The sequence below is a fragment of the Alligator sinensis genome, unplaced genomic scaffold (genome assembly GCF_000455745.1).
Source record: "Alligator sinensis unplaced genomic scaffold, ASM45574v1 scaffold87_1, whole genome shotgun sequence".
NCBI lineage: Eukaryota > Metazoa > Chordata > Crocodylia > Alligatoridae > Alligator > Alligator sinensis.
Window position 1 is genome coordinate 1,153,740 of NW_005841929.1, and position 17,211 is coordinate 1,170,950.

A 17,211-nucleotide genomic window follows, 5' to 3' on the forward strand; every position below is an offset into this window, starting at 1 on the left:
CCCCCCCCCGCCCTCCCTTGAAATGAAAATGCGGTTTACAGTAAACTGACCACGTCGCTGCCATGTAGGTCATGGGACAGAGCAGGAAACTGCCTCTTCTTACCGTGTCCAGGGTTTGTGGAGATTCTCACAGTACTTCTGCACAGAGAGTTGCATTCATACCTACATTCCTCGTTCCACAGACCCTGGTTAGCGCCAGCTGCGGCTCACGTAGCAGATATAAATCCCTGTGGGTGGTATAAGAAAAATGCCCCTTTTCCTGTGGCGGGAGGGAACGCTAGTCCTCTTCCCCTGGGAAACTCTCCGTGCAAGATCTTCCAACTTCAGCGGAAACTAATTTCTCATTATAAGAATGCACCTTGTAGTGCTCGTTAAGGCCGTCACCATTCAAAGTCCCACTCTTTGGAGGTCTTTTTGTGTTTCAGTAAGAGGTGAGATGCACTTAAGAGTGTTTTGTGATCTGGGATCGTCTGCTTTTGCTGGGCCTTGAGAGAGCACAGGGCAACAGTGCTGTGACAAGTCAGCAGGCGCAGTTCCCTGAGCAGCCGTTCTAACTGTAGTGCTATCAAAGGTCTATTTCTTTTCCAAGTATCCGTTCTGGGGCAGACCCTGCAGTCCTGTAGCAACGGATCCTCAGCGACTTGCCTTCGATTCTCAAATATTTATGAGCTTAGCTTGGATCCTCAAAGTTCCTGAATCCTTCACTTTCACTGCAGGTCCCTTTCTTCTCTCTGAAGCAGTCAAAACTTGTCCTTAGTCTGAGGGGAGCTCTGCACTTGCTAAGAAACATCAACTCTCCTCCTCTCAAATTCTGCAGTTCCTTAACTTGTGATGGTCCCAAGTACCAACCCAGAGACATGGGAAGCTGTTGCAAATGATTCAACACATCTTTGTGTATGGACACTTGTCACTTAAAAGACTACCCAGTTGGCCCTTCTTGTAGCCCAGGGAGGCTGTACCAATACTATTTAGGAGCAATGATAGAGGCTGTTGAGATCAGGTTTCAGTTTTTTGTTTCTAATCTAAATGTTGCTGAATTCTGTGGTGACTTCTGTGTTTGCCAGTAGGGAAGCCTTCCTTTCTGTGAAGGCAATGCTACTATGTATGAGAAGGGGGAGTACTGTGGAGTTCATGGGGCAGAAAGCTTGCTTCTCTTGAGTGCTTTCTTGCAAAAATATAACTGCTTTTTTTGCTGTTACAGATCAAGCATATGATGGCTTTCATTGAGCAGGAAGCCAATGAAAAGGCTGAAGAAATAGATGCTAAGGTAAAAATATCACGTGTGGAACAGCAAAAGGGACTGTGTGTGACAGCCTAACTAGCTTTCTAGTCACCCCTTAAACAGGCCTATAATATTTCCATGAGGCAACTGACTTGCTTCACACGCACAGAGTAACTGCATAGCAAAATGTAAGATACTGAATTAAGTTAATGTCAGAGTAACATAATCAAAATAACTGAGCTGATGTTGTTTCCACATCTTGTGAATGCCTACATGTGAAGGTATTAGAATGGAAGAACACTTTTTGATTCAACACAGCAGGGGATCTGATGATGATATAAACTGGGACTTTTTGCCCCAAACAGATGGGATTAAATTACTTGCTTCTGAAATTTATTGGTTCTTAAACAAATGAATATGATCACTGCAGGCTGTATTTAAGATTTATCCAGAACTTTTTCTGAAAATTAAATTGGCTTTCATTCTCACTTTCCATTTTGGCTTAAGTGGGGACTATCTTCTCCTAAATCAAAAGAAGTTCCTTTTTAGCTATGTGTTCTCATAGACTTGCAGTGCAATAAAAAGATGCAAGTCAATGCTGGCTGCCTCATTTCGATGATGGCTGGGGTGTAAACAGGCACCATGATGGGATTAACAATAAACCTGTGTAACTACCCTCTTAGTTCCAGCTGTGGTCTTGGAGATGTTGATGAACTAAAACCAGATTTAAATTTAAGGGATGAAAGCAAAAACCAAGCACTTACCTTGTCTTGCATTCAGCAAATGCATACTCAACCCTCTCCATGAGAACCAATATAATAGTGTCCAGGTTGTGTGGCACAGTCACGTGCTAACAAAAGGTTGATAGATTCATAAAATGTCATGGCGGCTTTTCTTTTTTCTTTTTTTTTTTCTTTTTTTAATGCATGGTTGGCTGTATTATGCCAAAGTCTTGTTGAAATTAGACTGATTGTTAAACACTAATACATGTTAGAAATGCTTTTTTTTTTCTTTCCCCCCTTATTTCTAAATAAAGGTGATGTTCTTTAGTCACCAGTTGAGACTCCTTGCACATCTATAGCTGGATACTGTTAATATTGCCCACTTTCATGGCCTGTTTTACATATATGTTAGTGGACTGCACTAAAAAAGCAGTAAGTCCTCCTGACTGTAGCCTTGCATAAGTAACCTCTAAATGTAAGCAGTTTAAGGGTACTATACAGGCTGTAATAACTGTCAAATTACCACACGTCATTGTGATTCATACTGTTGTGGTGTCTGTTTTCCATATCTTTTCCACTTGCAAAGATTAGCCTATGTTTATCTAAGTGTCCTGAACTGAACTTTTGGTTGCTGCTAGGTAGCACACCAGTATTTGCTCACTAGCTAATACTTGAGTTATACATCTTCGCCTGTTTAGAAACAAAATCTGAAGGAAAAAATCGATAGTGTGGCTTCAGCAATATTCCTGTTTGGAGAATAGTGACAAAGTCCCTAGGTTAGCAAAATAAACATTTAAGTCCCCTTGACTACATTGAGATTTAAGTAAATGCTTTGTCTAGTTAGGGCCATAATTCTCATCCTCCTGCTTCTAGTTTATTGATGTGAATAAACTGAGCATCCTTCCAAACGCTTGTGGAGTCAGCTTCATTTCAACTCTGACTCTCACCATAGGCAGAAGAAGAGTTCAACATTGAGAAGGGTCGGCTCGTGCAGACGCAGAGACTGAAAATCATGGAGTACTATGAAAAGAAGGAGAAACAAATTGAACAACAAAAGAAAATGTAAGTTGCTTAGGCTGCCTATTTTACTTCAGCACCTGAACATTCAACTTGCCATTATAGAGTATAGATATACAAATAAAATCTTCCCCTAGCAAATGGGGATGGCACAGCTAATCCATTAAGTATTGCAGAATACAGACTTTCACTTCAGAACAAACTTTCATGGCTGTGAAATAAGGCAATGTAATCTTAAAGCTCCAGGCAGCCCCAGTGTTGTTGCTGTTTTATAGCTTTCCCTGGTAAACTGCAACTTGAAACCGTTCCAGCAACAAGTAGTGCTGACGGGAATGTTTTGGTAAGAAAAATTAGTCTTATAGCATGAGTATAGAAAAGAACTTTGAAGCATCTGAGCATGTGTGGGGGAGCCTTCTGGCAAGTTTTTAGATACTGGACAGTGGCTGGTTTTGGTCCCAAGCCAGGTCTAAAGACAGCTGCTGGAGTTCTCGTTGGGTTACTGTGATTTAGAGGGTCTCCCCCTCCACCAGTCTAGCAGACATGCTTCATAACTTAGATACAGGTTATTTTCTTGTGCTGATCTCAGCACTTATCTGTCTCTTAAGTAATTTTTTTTTGCTTTTTGTTGTCATTCAGCAAGCTGCCCTTTCTAGTAAGCTATTTATTGCTGCTGCTCCTGAAGCAGATTCAGATAAGTGACCAAGCTTGTGTTCAAAATGATACAGCGTTACTTAAAAATGTCAAGCTACGCAGTTAAAATTTCGCTACTCTACTGTCATTGTTTAGTTGTTGATGCACTGATTTAACTTTTCCATGCAACTTGCAGTCAGATGTCCAACCTGATGAATCAGGCAAGATTGAAGGTCCTCAGAGCAAGAGATGACCTTATTGCTGTGAGTACATGCCTGTGTTAAAAGGGCAGGGGATTTTCCATGTCCTTACTTAAGAAGTCTGCTCTAACCATTAACACTGCTAAATTTAATAGAAATTAAGTGTAGTGGACTCCAAGCCCACATAACATGCAGAAAGGTTTCACTAGCTGTCTTGAAAGACTACCATCAACTAAGAAGGAATTAAGAGTGAAGCCCAGCTTTAATAAATTGTCCTGGTGTCATGCTTTCACAGCTTAATTTATCTGATGTTCTAGGAAAGTACATTGTTTCTGCCAGAAATTTCACTTGCAGCCTGTGGCTAAGCTCTGCTTTTGGACAGTGTCTGATACTTGTTCATAGGCTAGGAAATGCTTGTTACACAATGTGGTACAAAAAGAGGAATTAACTGTGGGTGAACTGGTCTACAAAATGTTCAGTTGTTCTAGGCAGCTAGAACTTAGTGTCTGTAGTAATTCTAAAATGGCTAGGTTTCAGGAAGTAGGCTTGAAATAACATTTAATGGAGGGACCCATCTCCAGTAGAGGCCTGTGGATGAAAAGTTTTACTACTTGGTCCATCTGGTGATGAATTTATGCCTAGAAATATGGAAAGTGATACTTTCTATAATCATCCTAGGGAATGTAACTCTTAAGCTCCACAAATCTCACTCCTATGTGGTGGTGAGGTGTAGGGGGTGCACAGAGGTGCACGTGCACTTCCTAAGGGTGCTGGTGCACCCCCTGTCAGGCCGCGCTCCCTGTTTAGGCAGCAGGCAGGGGGGCAGGCAGGAGCCCTGGTGCCCACCCTGTGAGCGCCGGCCAGGGAGCGGGGCTGCCAACAAAAGTGGCCATGGGACTTTTTTGGCGAGTGCAATCAGTGAAATTGGCCGCCGGGGGACACCACCTGCCCCCTCAAGTTACTGACTCGAGGCACCAGTCGCCCATGCGCCTATGTTGCCCTGGGCCTGTTATGTCATCCTCAGCAAGATGGTGCTGAACCTCTTCCATCTAGCTTTAAAATTCTTGTCCTGACTGAGAGGCAGTCTATACAACCTAGGTACTCGGTAGTGCTCTGAGCCATTAAAATAGTCCTGTTTGAATAACACTATTCTGAGAAGAGGCATTCATTTTTATATTTAAAAAATCTTATTTCTTTCATCCTGGAACCAAACTAATAATCTAGGTTAAATTTAGAAAGACTTAAAATGTGCTGCACAGGAGGAGTTGAAAGAATTGACTCCACTGAATTAGTCCATGCTGTAGAATTTCTGGCTATTATCAGCTGACTCAGCCACATGCTTCTGAATAGTTCATAACACTTCCTCCTCCTGAAATATTCTAGGTCACAAGCTACAAAAGGCCTTAAAAATGGACTCTAAAACACACCAAGGAACAAGTGAAATAAAGACTTGAGCCTCGGTCTTAAAGCAGGGGAGAAAGGGGGCACACTAATTCTGTGTGTATGTGTCCCTAAAGTTCGGCCACCAAACTAAAATAGCTATTCGCACAGCTCTTTTACATGTCTTATGGGCAAAGGCCTAGAACCATATTTGTTTGTGCTCCTTAAACAGATAAAAATTATTCCTTTTTTATTGGCTCTGAAAACTAGACAATCACTACTAGGAATGGAATAGCAAAATTGGGTTCTGGGCTTCTTGAATTGGTTTCTCTGGACCCATGTTCTGGGGCATAGCATACTGTTTGCCTGCATGTGGGGAGTAGCTGCCTTCTCACAAGTGAAGGCTATCGGGTGAGCATTTGGGGTGGGGGCTGGGGCTGCAGGGGATGGACGCTGCTATTCCTTGGCCCTGACTCTTCCGTGTAAGCTTCCTGTATTGACACTTATGGCTGACAGTGGTCTTCCCTTAGTCTAGAGTTGCCTAGCTATCTTATTTTAACCAGGCCAAGCCAAGGAAGTTATTGGTATTACAGGAAGCCTCATTTTTTAATATGAGGGATTTGTGCAGGTAGAAGACCAAAGGGGTAATCAAATGCTCTCTAGTGTGGCCTGCAGTAAGTCTTCTGATGTCATGCTAGTGCAGTTGATAGGGTAGGAGAAATGGTTCTTACTCAGTTTTACCAATACTATTCCATCTGAACAAGATAATAGTTAAAAGCTATTCTATTACCAAGGTTTCCCTTTTCCAAGGAAAGGAGTTGATGTCTACTTATTGCCTTAAGTTCTAAACAGGGCTGGGGGAAGGGCTCTGGGAAGCTGCTGTGCCAGGAACACCAGCTGGAAGAGAAGTTCATTTGTTGGGAGGGCACAGTGTCTGTCCTGTTCATACAGAGGGATGGTAAGCATAGAATCAAATGAGTAGAGCCCACTTGTTTGTTCACTTGATCTCTTCTCTCTGTAGGACTTGTTGAATGAAGCCAAGCAGAGACTTGCCAAGGTGGTGAAGGATACTGCTAGGTACCAAGCTCTACTGGATGGACTAATTCTTCAGGTAAAATACTCCAACCACAGTAAAAAGCTGTCTATTCAGTCTTACCTCAAGCACGAACCCACTCTGGAAGTACTGCAGTATAGAGATCACCTAGAACATGTTTTTTCAATTTACTCCCACTAGACCTGGGAGTCAAACTTCAGCCTTATGCAAGGCTCTGTTGTCTGGGGTGTGCCATCTAGGTTCCTGAGAAGTTTCATAAGAATGTGAGAGACAGTTGTCACAAGCTCACAGAAACAGTAACTTGCTTCTTAAACTGTCATTGCTTCAGGACAGATGAAGAGTAAACATGAAGGAGTATGTACTTAAGCTTTCACTACATATATTTGGGATGAGCTCTTGAAATGCATGCTTGTTAAAAGCTTTTTCTCCCAACTGAATAGTTCATGATCCTGTCTGTTTGCATTTCAAATTTTAGACAGTGAGCCAAGACTTGTGTGACTATAGCTTTGCATAAACTTAAGTGACATAGTACATCTAACTAGATCTGCTTCACTACCTCCATAACCAGGCTTCAGGCATTGGATGTTAGTCAAAATAGGTTTTTTTTTTGTTTTTTTGTTTTTTTTTTGACATATAGCAGCTACAAACATCAAGGTTTTAAAGTAGTAAGCTTCCATTAACTGTGCTAGCTGCTATGCTAATACAAGAGCCTGAAACAGACACTACCTTTTTGCCAAGAATTCTATTTTTATTTGTGCACTCCCCAGCTTAAAATAGCAAAGACTCTCCAGCACAGTCAGTTGTCTTTCCAGCCTTGTTATTAACTTTGTATTCATTCCCCTCCTTTGCTGAGCTCAGACTTGCCAAATAAGGTTGCATTATAACACTGACATAGCACAATTCAGTAATACATGTAGCTTTTATCCCTGTTTATTGCTGTGTGTTTGCATGCAATAATAAACCTGCAAAGTGGGGCACATTTTGCCTTGAGTCACAAATTCAGGGCATTCTGGTCTCCCACTTGTCTACTTCTTTCTATAGAATTTCAGCAGAACTGGAGATCACTGGACAGATTTAGAATTGTTGCAGACCTTAAGAAAAAGCTGTGCAGGATATTTACGTAGTTGCAGCTTGCCTGGTCCATTTGGAAATACTAATGCCCCTCAACCTGCTTCTCTTCATCCATCCTTCAGTGCCCATTTTGGCCATCTCTAACAGCATTTTAGTTGCAAATTTGGACTGTCCAGCTCCTACACAGTGCAATCTATAAGTTCTTATTGGTTTCACATTATTGATAATAGTAAGTCCTATCTCAGGATGACTGTGGTAAGAAGGCTTGTAACCAGTGGACAGTTTGATAGTCACTCAGTGAGATGGGAAGCTTCTGCCATTTCTTGGACTTTAAACTAATTTCTCATTGCCTTGTGGCTAATGAATTATAGTGGTGATAGAAGTTTCCTCCATCTCCATTTTAACATAGTTGTTGTTTTGCACAGGGATTCTTTCAGCTGCTTGAGCCCAAGGTGTTTGTTCGTTGCCGGAAACAGGATCTCCCTTTGGTAAAGGTAAGATGACTAGAATGGGAAACAGTGTCTCCATAGCTAAAAGCATGGAACTCATGCTTGAAACCTGGCAGGCAAAGTCCTAACGCAGTAAAGCAACTTGCTACCAAATTAAAATAAATAGATAAAAGTGTTGCAGTTACCTGATCGTTGGTATTGTATACTTTTCAGTTCAGGAAATGTCTTTTGTTTAGAAAGTGCCTTGGGCCTTCTCACACTATAAGGCATGATGACAGGAGTTAAATGGCTTTTAAAAGTAAGTCTCTTCCAGAAGAGGGTGAGACAAATGAACAAGTCCATGAGTTCTGGCTGTTCCCCTTTCCTTAATATGGATTTAATGCTAGTCACATGTACCATGTCTGAGCAAAGAATTCAATTCACCCCAAGCTCTTTGACCTTAACTAAGGATCTATTTCTGTTCTAGGTTGCTGTACAGAAGAGCATTCCTGCCTACAAAACTGCTGCAAAAAAAGACATTGATGTTCATGTTGACCAGGAAACATTCCTGCCAGAGCAAATGTAAGGAATTTGGCAGCCATTGGTGCAGGGTGGTAATCCAATGTAGTTCTCCAATGGACTGTTAGTTGTTGAGGGAGTTTGAATAAGCAACTCCTCTAGAAAAATGAAAGTAGTACCCTCAGAGCATATCTGTTGCTGTTTAGTGACAGCTAGCACCAGAGAATCTGCACGTAACTAATTCTTACCAGGCTTAATTATTCTAACCAAGTAATGATGTTAATAAACAAGCAGACATGCTTGCTACCTTCCCAAACTAATCACAAAATTGGGGCAGATTGTCTGCAGTCAACAGCAGGTAGAAACATGGCATAACTTTTCCAGTCTTTGAGTGGACTTTGAGGTTCAAGATAAAGCAAAAAAAGAGTCCTAAGGGCTGGTGCAAGTTATAACTTTCATGTTACATAGTAAACACTTGAACAAAGATCTCAAAATAAGATTCAGTGATAGAAACATAAAAGTAAGAAGGACTAATTGGATTATACTCCAGTCTCTGTGATTGCATCCAACTGTGTATTAGACAAAGTCCAAAAAAAATCCATAAAATATCTACTCCAGCCTCCCCACACATCACAAGCCTCAAAGTGTCTGCTGAATTTTTTTGTGTTGCCTTTTTTTTAAATTTATTTTGTTATACAAACAGTATAAATGGTGTAAGAAACATCATTCTCTTAAGAATATTTGTAGGCTGCTCTCTCTCCTCCCAAGATCTGAAAATTGTCAGACATTCTTATTTATTGGATGCTGTGAAGAAGACTCAGTACCTCAAAATGTAACTTCTTTCTTGCTCGGATCCCTACTGGCCAAAGCATTGTTAGGGCTAGTGTTGCTCTCTAGAAAGCAAGAGCAATGCAATTCAGACTAAAGTTTGCTTAAAAATGAATAGTGGGCAGCACCATTGGTTTGTTATCTCCTTGAGGTGCATTCAAGCATGTATTTAGCTCTGTCAAGTTCTGATGCATAATATTGAATCTTTTCTCTCTGTAGTGCTGGAGGTGTTGAAATCTATAACAGTAATGGGAAAATCAAGGTTTCCAATACTCTGGAAAGTCGGCTGGATCTCATAGCCCAGCAGGTAACTTTGGGGAAGGAGAAGTTGAGGTTGGGAAGTATCTATTCACCCAGCTCCCTTTTTGTGCCTTCATCATCTTCCCAACATTGAACTAGCTAAGTCTTGCAGTTAGCATCCTTGAATTTCATCAAAGTCCAAATCTTCAAAGTAAGATTTGTGGCAGTCTCTTGTTTCAGGTAGATGACAAGCAAAGACTCTTAAATTCAGCTGCCCTGACTTGTGGGAGGAGCTCATTTATGAGTGCCTACATGGAGTCTTTTGCTTGGGGAATATAGACTTCCCTAGTCAAATGTCTAAATCTAACCTAGATATAGATTAGTCCACCCTAAACCCAGAACAATTTTTTTGATACAGAAATTATCTGATACAGATAGTAGATTTAGCCCAGTCTGTTCCCTAGGGAAAAGTGAATCCTTCTGGCCATGGTCACTGGCAGTCCTGAATGAGTATTGCAGTCTGGCTATTAGCTCTCTGTTACTTTTTCGAGTGACCTTGTCCCTTTGCTTAGGATCTTGACTACACTCACGCAAATCTTGTGTTCAGTCATGTCTGCAACGTGGAGCTGTTTGGAATTTTCCTGAGCTATTTTTGTGTTTGGCACATCACCCACAGGTTCCTGTAATCAAGCAACTAGGTGCTCAGTTATCTTACTGCTCCTTAAAGTGTACAGTATATGTGAAGCATCTTCTAACACCCTTGTGCTTGTTCTCTCGACAGATGATGCCAGAAATCCGAGTGGCACTCTTCGGTGCCAATGCCAACAGGAAGTTTTTGGACTAAACCTCTTTGAGGGAAAGTGGAATCTGTTCCACTGCCATACTGAAGAGATGCAAAAGTGTCTGCTAACTTTAATCTTGAAATGTACCTATTCAATGCTCTGTCATCCAATTTATGTTCTTCAGTGGAATAACTTAGCATACCTGCTGTGCTTAGCCTGACTCAATTTTGTGGTGATTTATGTATTGATCAAAATGAGGGGATGACCAACTCATCTGGAAGTGACACTAGAAAATGGAGAGTGTTGGGCTCTTGGCTCTGCTCTGTATTGCTGTGGCTATAAGACTAGTGGTCCAGTTAGGCCAACTCATTCTGTTGGCCACTTGTCTTTTCATGTTACCTAGTCTTTGACCATACAATATGCCTATGGGAGCTCTCTTTCCAATTAAGGTCTTCAGTGTTGTGCAGGGAGCATGCGTTCCTCCCCAGGGTTAATAGTCTGACTTGTGTTACTTGCTCAGGGCCAGAGTTTCCTGTTCTGTATATGTGATTTAAAAAAAGAAGCCTGAGCCTGTACTACTTTATTTATTAAAATAAAAAGGTGTGTGTCTACAGAGACCTGTCTAGTCAGTCTACAGTGCTGCTATTAAAGTGTAACTGTGATGGAGGGTGGGGGTAGTTGTTTTATCCACTGTTCAGGCAAGTGCATCATACTCTTCAGCACAAGTACTAGTTCTAGAGAACAGTCATGCAAAGAGAAGTGACCCTCCCTGAACAGTTGTGGTACTTACATAAGTCAAAAGCTGCAAACCATGCTAATAGGATCCTCATTCTGCAGGTGTTTGCTAGCACTAAGCAAAGTAGTTCATTCCTATCAGAGCGGAGTTGAAGGCTGCTTCCCATTTGAGCTGGTTCTTGTGTGGAAGGAATAATCCCAACCAGTCTTTTGGTTATTTATAGTATTTTTGTAAACAGTAACATCGCCCACTATTTCAATAGCAGAACTAGCTTTGTGGCATACTTTAATAAATGACAAATATAAAGATGCATATGAACAACAGTGGATAGACTATACTATTAGCTTGCAAGCTAATATGTATCTGTACTTGACAACCTGAAAGTCACAGTGGAGCCTGGATGGAGTAGAGAACTGAACTCCCTAGCAACTAAGTACATTTACTTCCCTGGGAAAGCACAGAGATAATGCACAGAAAGCTGCTAGCACATCACTATCTATTGATGTACTCTGTATTACAAGTGATTCCCTTTTCTCTTAAATCCTAGTTGCACAGCAGACAGCAGAAGTTTAATTGTGGGAGTGAATAGTGTTAACTTAAGGTAAAAATACTCTTAAAGAAGGGAATCCAGGGTGATCTTCATTCTTTCAACAACGAGGAACAAACTAGCAGCAACATTTCTCAATCTTCTGTTACTAAGCATATAACTAGAGGCAGTTAGTGTGGGGAAGAGTGGTCAGTAGATGTGACCCTGCCCTAAAAGGTAACAGACAGTTTTTCAGTCACTGAAGAGCTGCACCTATTCTGAGCAAACTCTGTTGCAAACATTATGCAGCCTAAATTTACAGCCACACAATACTCACTCTCTGAGAGCTTCATAGATGCTATTTCTTAATCTGCACATAATACTACAATGATACAAGACAATTCTGAAGTTCCTGAAAATACACTTGAACAATAGTACCAGTACTATACCTTAACCCCTGGCACCAATCCCCATTTTATTCCTCCAAGACTCCTACATTCATAAAGCCAGTTTAAATTCATTGATGCTTGAGTGAGCTGCTGAGCCTGCTCCTGTCACTCTTGGGTGTAGTGTGCTGGTACATGGCTTTCATGTTGTGCCATGAAGAAATGGGTGGTAGGCTGCAGCAGCACCATCTTATAAAAACACTGTCCTGCAACACCCAGTTTCTGACTATGCTACAGGCTATTCTCTTCCTTTGTAAAGACTGCACAAGTGACTTACAGCCTTGCTTCTCTGAAATGGCAAGTCTAATGGTCCTAAAAGTGCCAAGTTCAGACACACTTGTAGCTGGCCCATTCATGTAGTGAGGGTACAGTGTGTTTACCTCCATATTTTGCTTAAGCACAAAAGCTAATAAACCAAACAGCTATGCTAATCTAAGCATTAAATCTAATTGCTTTTGACCTTCAGTAACTGCTGCCACCTCCCTCCCAATCTCATTGTAAATGATCTAACTCTTTGGCTGCAATATATTAGCTTCCAGCTTCATTGCACAAACCAGAATCTATAGCTTCCATCCAGATCCTACAGGGGATGAACAAAACTTCTAGCTTTGTCTTAACTCACTGACCCTTCTGTTTAGACACTGCTTGCTAGAACAAGTTAGTTTGAGTTTTTTCTTACTGCTCAGTGAGTCGGCTGGATCTGCCCCCTGCATTCTTGAAACACTCAACCGGCTTTTACCTTCTCTGCAAAAGCAGGGTAAGAAACAGCAAGTTTAGACTGGCAAACAGTTGAATACAAGGAACATGATATACTGTATCTACAGGACAGGACACAGCAAATCATGTAAGTCAGCTGACAATTGAAGAGTGCCTCCAGGTTCAACACTAACCTCAAACAATCCTAGAGAACAGCCCTGAAGCAGAGCAGATCTGATGTTTATACACATATCACTTCAAAAATCCAGCTGCATGTTATCTTAAAAGGACTAGCATTTTTCAGAGAAAATAATGAAGGAGACAAAATAGTCCTTTCCCTTTTATAAATGTGCAGTGGTCAGCTGTAGCACTCAGAAACAAAAGGGTACAAGAAAATAAAGCTATAATGGCAAACAGCCTGTGTCCACCTTTGTTTGTTGCCAGAAAAAGCAGAAGGTTGTGTCAAAGTCACGGCATGGATCACAATATGGTCCTGTCCATTTCTGGTCATTCTGATTCTGGAGAGATGGGGAAGTAAACTTGTGGGATCTTCAGCCTGGTCTTGCTTAGCAAGAGCAAGTGCTACTGGAAATATCCTAAAATATATTCTCCAATACCAATGAAATAGACCCCTTGGGCTATGCCAAAGAGGGGAGCTATAACCATGGCCCGGCAGACTGCCCCCTTCATGAAGGCAGCAGGGCCCTCATGCATCCAGATTTTCCTGTATATTAAAAAAAAAAAAAAAAAAAGGAAAGAAAATTATGTGGCTGAACAAGCAGCTCTAAGTGTTTTATACAACTAGTTAACCAGTAGTAAGGGGAGAGAATTTACTCTTTGGGGCCCCAATCACATGAGCATGGATGTTTGGTTCCCCAGGAACAAATAGTAGCAGCACACTTGCACCACTGCTACTTGTTCCTGGGAAGCGCCCGTGCCACATGCACATTGGTGCATGGCAAATTACCCCGGCTGGGGTAAGGGAGGCTGGGGCCAGCACGGCTGGCCCCCACCACCTTACCTGAGGCCTCCTGGGGCTACAGCAGTGGTGATTCTGCTGCTCGGAGCCTGGCCAGCAGCCTCAGCACGGCTCTGGGTGGCACCGTTCCACTTTTGAGTGTTGCGTGCTGCCCGTGCGTGCCTTTTTTTTTCCATGGGTTTTTTTTTACCCCTGGATATCCGCATGTTATCCTAGGGTCAAAAAACCTGCAGAAAAGCACACATGGGCAGTTCTCTCTTGCAGCATGGAGAACATCTGAATGTGCAGTATGTGGGGCTGCAGACATGTTTGCAGCGTCACATACTGCACGGCCGCGCTCGTCTGGACACGGCCTGGGTGTTTAAGGGTAGGAAGAGGAAGGCCCCATTCTCATTATGACTTCACATTAAAAAAACCCAAAATATATACAAGTGCCACTTTCTATGGATTGTGCAACAGTTGCACAAGCTGGGAAGGTCTTTGGGAAATGGTTTCAGCACTTTCCTCCTACTGAGCACTTCATCTGAACAAGTTGTAAATCACTGGATTAACATCACTCCCCAGTGGACTGTCTGAAGTACTTGGCTTGTGAGACGTGTTAGTTCTGTTGCTGACTAATTCAGCATGAGGCATATCAAGGACACTATAGAAAATCATTCTTTTATCAGCTGCTCCATGCTGGTGGAGTAGTCAAAGGGAAGTTCTGATCCATTCTAGGAATGAGCTGTTCCATCAGAAGTCCCCAGGGAATTTTGCAAAACTGAAAGAGATGGAGTACCTGCTAGACCCCCACACTGTGAACTAACCAAGAGCAGTGGGCACAGAATTATGATACATTAGACAGGCAGAGGGGGAGTCTTCTGGCTTACCTAGCACAGTCAATGATTCCATTGTACGTGTCCTCTCCCAGGCCTTTCTGCAGGGTTTGAATTCGGGTTTTTAGAACTAAAATGGGCAGAGTGTAGAAGGTACATTTCAGGTTTCCAACACCCCACTACAGCATCATCCTATGATCCAACTTCTGTGGGCTTTTATAAAACAAATGGGGAAATAAGATAACCACAACACCCTGTTTGTGCTTCCTGCGCTGATTCACTTTGTGACCGAAGACAAATCACTTTGCTTCTTGGACCCTCCATTTTCCAATCTACAAAACGAGGACCATGGTATTTGTCCACCTCTGTCCAAGCATACAGATTCCATAGTGAGGGAGGTAACAACAAACTCTAAGGCAGACTCTTCATAAATCCTTGCCAAAGTCCTAATAAGTCAGGATAGGACTCAAAAATGTTGCAACGTATCTGAGAGACTACCCTTTTTTCAGATCTGGAGCATTAATAAATGACCCATTGAAGAGGTGATGAAAATGGGAAACAGAGGAAATACTAAAGCAGGGGTCCAGCCATGGAGGAAGCTGCACTGTGGAAGAGAGAACTTCCTGGGAATAGAGAACAAAATTGTGATTGTGTAGCTGGCATGGAGTAACTGAATGCCAGAGTTCTAACAAGTCACGATAGGACTCAAAAGTGTCACCACACTCTGAGTCACTGCCCCTTTTTTAGATTCTGGTTTTCACAATGGAGAGATCTGAAAGTTAATCAGAGAGAGACATGCTGCATGAGTGATGCCTGGAGGTGTTTGTGAATTTCAATGTGAGAGAACCACTAGAAGAAATAACAAGGAAGTGACTGGAAAAATAGAGACCTCAAACTGCTCAGTAAGCTAGTGAGGTCTGCATGAGGCTGTACTCTGCAGGGAATCTCTGATCTGTCACTGTCTCAGATGGAGGGTGAATGCTATTCATCACGCAAACCGAGAAGCAAGCTGGTTGATTCTCCTTCCCTTATCAGAGGTGGTTGCAAGCCAAATACAACCGCATGTATGGCAACAAGCATGTTGTGTGTAACTTGTTGCATATGCTAACAAGAATGTTTTTTTTAAAGGATAGTGATGTGAGCTCCAAGGACAGCACCTGTAGCTGTCGGGTGTGGAAGCTGCCAGGATTCTGATCTGTGCATATATATGGCACATCACAAGCCTTCAGGGAGTCCCAGAGTTCAGCACCTGTCTTTCACAGCCAGCTGTTCTAAGGGACCGCCGGCAAAGAGCTGATGGTTCAGAGGGAGCCTATCTTTGATCATTGCTATGGTACTTCTGTTCTGCCACCAGCACCACCTACTCTCAGAGCTTCTGCACTGATATGTCACAATGGACTGGACCAACAGATTCTGGGAACACATCTGAGAATGAGCAGCAGAAACTGGCTAAGTCTGGGGACATGATATAAGAGTAACCAAACTCCCTAGATCAGGGGTGGGCAAAATGGTGCATCTGGCCAGACTCCCTTTCTCAGCACCCCCTGCCCTTGTCTCTGAAGCTGGTTTCCATGGAGACCCCAGCAGCAGTGGGGCCGTGATATCGTGGGGCCAGGGTTTCCATGGAGACTGGCCCCAGCAGCACTGGCAGGGTATGTGGCTGGACAGGAAGCTGCCCTGGGGCCAGGACTGGAATTTTGCAGTGGTGACAGCGTGGTCCAGAGCCGTGACAGAACCACAATCTGCTGCCTGCATGCCTCTGCTTAGGTAGCAGATCTCAGTTCTGTCCCAGCGCTGGACCATGCTGTTACCAGTGCAAGATCCCGGGCCCAGAGCAGCTTCCTACCCAGTCACGTGCCCTGTCAGTGCTGCTGGGGCCAGTTCCATGGAAACCCTGGCCCCATGCTGCCATGGCCCCACTGCTGCTGGGGTCTAAACCAACCGCAGCAGTGCAGGCAGGGGATGCTGGGAAATGGAGTCTGGCATGGGCCCGATCTGGACTGTGGGCCAGAGTTTGCCCACCCCTGCCATCTCCATCTCATTCTTCTCTTGACATCTGGCCATACCGTCACACAATACTTACCATCCAGGGGCGTCACTGTCACAGCAGCCACAGAACCCGCTACACAGCCAGACACAAAGGAATGGAAGAAGGATGCCTTCTCTCCAGTGTGCCGCTGCCCATGTTTGTTGATGTTGGCAAAGAGTGGGAAATAGATAATGGAAAAAGGCACATCTCTGTTGGCAAGAAGCGGAAGAATTAGTTAAAACCTAACATAGACTAATACCACACTCTTCACTGACAGCTAGTGTCTGATGAGAGAAGGTAAACAGCTCTTCTTTATCCTAGCCCTGCAGGTGTTTGTACAACATAGGTCACCATTACTACCTAAAATGGAGAAGAATTCTGGACCCAGTGGTTTTCCTATTGAAGTGTGGGACTAGATGAGGCAGGGCAACTCTTAAGGAGGTCAAAAACCTTCTGTCCAATGTGAACATGGATCTATCCAGGGCAGATGTGTCAAAGATATGGATCTATACAGGGCTGGATCTGGCCTGCGGAGCTGTCATGTGGCCTGCTGGAAATTTGGTGGTGGGACAATCAGCAGTAGCATTAATTGCAAAGGCTCCTGGAACTACAGCAACCACCACTTGTCACATCACTAAATTTCCAAGCTGAGGAGGGTCCCAGGTCAGATCTGGAGCATGGATCCATGTCACCTAGCTTGTGGGTTTACCTGCAGGCTGGAAATTTGTTGTCAAAACAAGCCACAGCAATTGATAGTGGCCTCTTGCCCCACTGCCGAATTTCTGGCCCTGCTGGCAGCTGCACAGACCAGATGACACAGCTCTGTAGGCCAGATCTCACAGACAGATGGGCTCCATGCTACTCATCCAGCCACTCATCTGTCCCTGCAGC

General features: G+C 43.1%; 2 protein-coding genes across 3 annotated transcripts in view; one reads left to right on the forward strand and one right to left on the reverse strand.

The window, feature by feature from the left end:
* The first annotated feature begins 40 nt into the window (after positions 1-40).
* On the forward strand, positions 41-10,706 carry ATP6V1E1 (ATPase H+ transporting V1 subunit E1). Its single transcript, XM_025198801.1, has 9 exons — positions 41-188; positions 1,202-1,267; positions 2,897-3,006; positions 3,788-3,854; positions 6,193-6,282; positions 7,722-7,790; positions 8,212-8,306; positions 9,291-9,378; positions 10,093-10,706. The coding sequence occupies exons 1-9, from the start codon at positions 72-74 to the stop codon at positions 10,153-10,155; spliced, it is 765 nt and encodes a 254-aa protein (XP_025054586.1). The 5' UTR covers positions 41-71; the 3' UTR covers positions 10,156-10,706.
* Positions 10,707-10,851: 145 nt separating this feature from the next.
* SLC25A18 (solute carrier family 25 member 18) overlaps positions 10,852-17,211 on the reverse strand; it is an 18,480-nt gene continuing 12,120 nt past the window's right edge. For both annotated transcript variants that reach the window (XM_025198800.1, XM_006019459.3), the window contains 3 exons: positions 16,375-16,529; positions 14,346-14,421; positions 10,852-13,221 (listed from right to left, as the gene is read on the reverse strand). In XM_025198800.1, the coding sequence (XP_025054585.1) occupies positions 13,080-13,221; positions 14,346-14,421; positions 16,375-16,529 (373 nt within the window). In that variant the 3' untranslated portion in view covers positions 10,852-13,079. The remainder of the gene's footprint in view (positions 13,222-14,345; positions 14,422-16,374; positions 16,530-17,211) is intronic.

Excerpts from the sequence above, each read along its gene's own strand:
- ATP6V1E1 (XM_025198801.1), top strand. The coding sequence starts at position 72 with ATGGGACAGAGCAGGAAACTGCCTCTTCTTACCGTGTCCAGGGTTTGT. Across the intron at positions 1,268-2,896 it reads CTGAAGAAATAGATGCTAAG|GCAGAAGAAGAGTTCAACAT; the intron begins GTAAAAATATCA and ends CTCTCACCATAG. Across the intron at positions 9,379-10,092 it reads TGGATCTCATAGCCCAGCAG|ATGATGCCAGAAATCCGAGT; the intron begins GTAACTTTGGGG and ends TTCTCTCGACAG.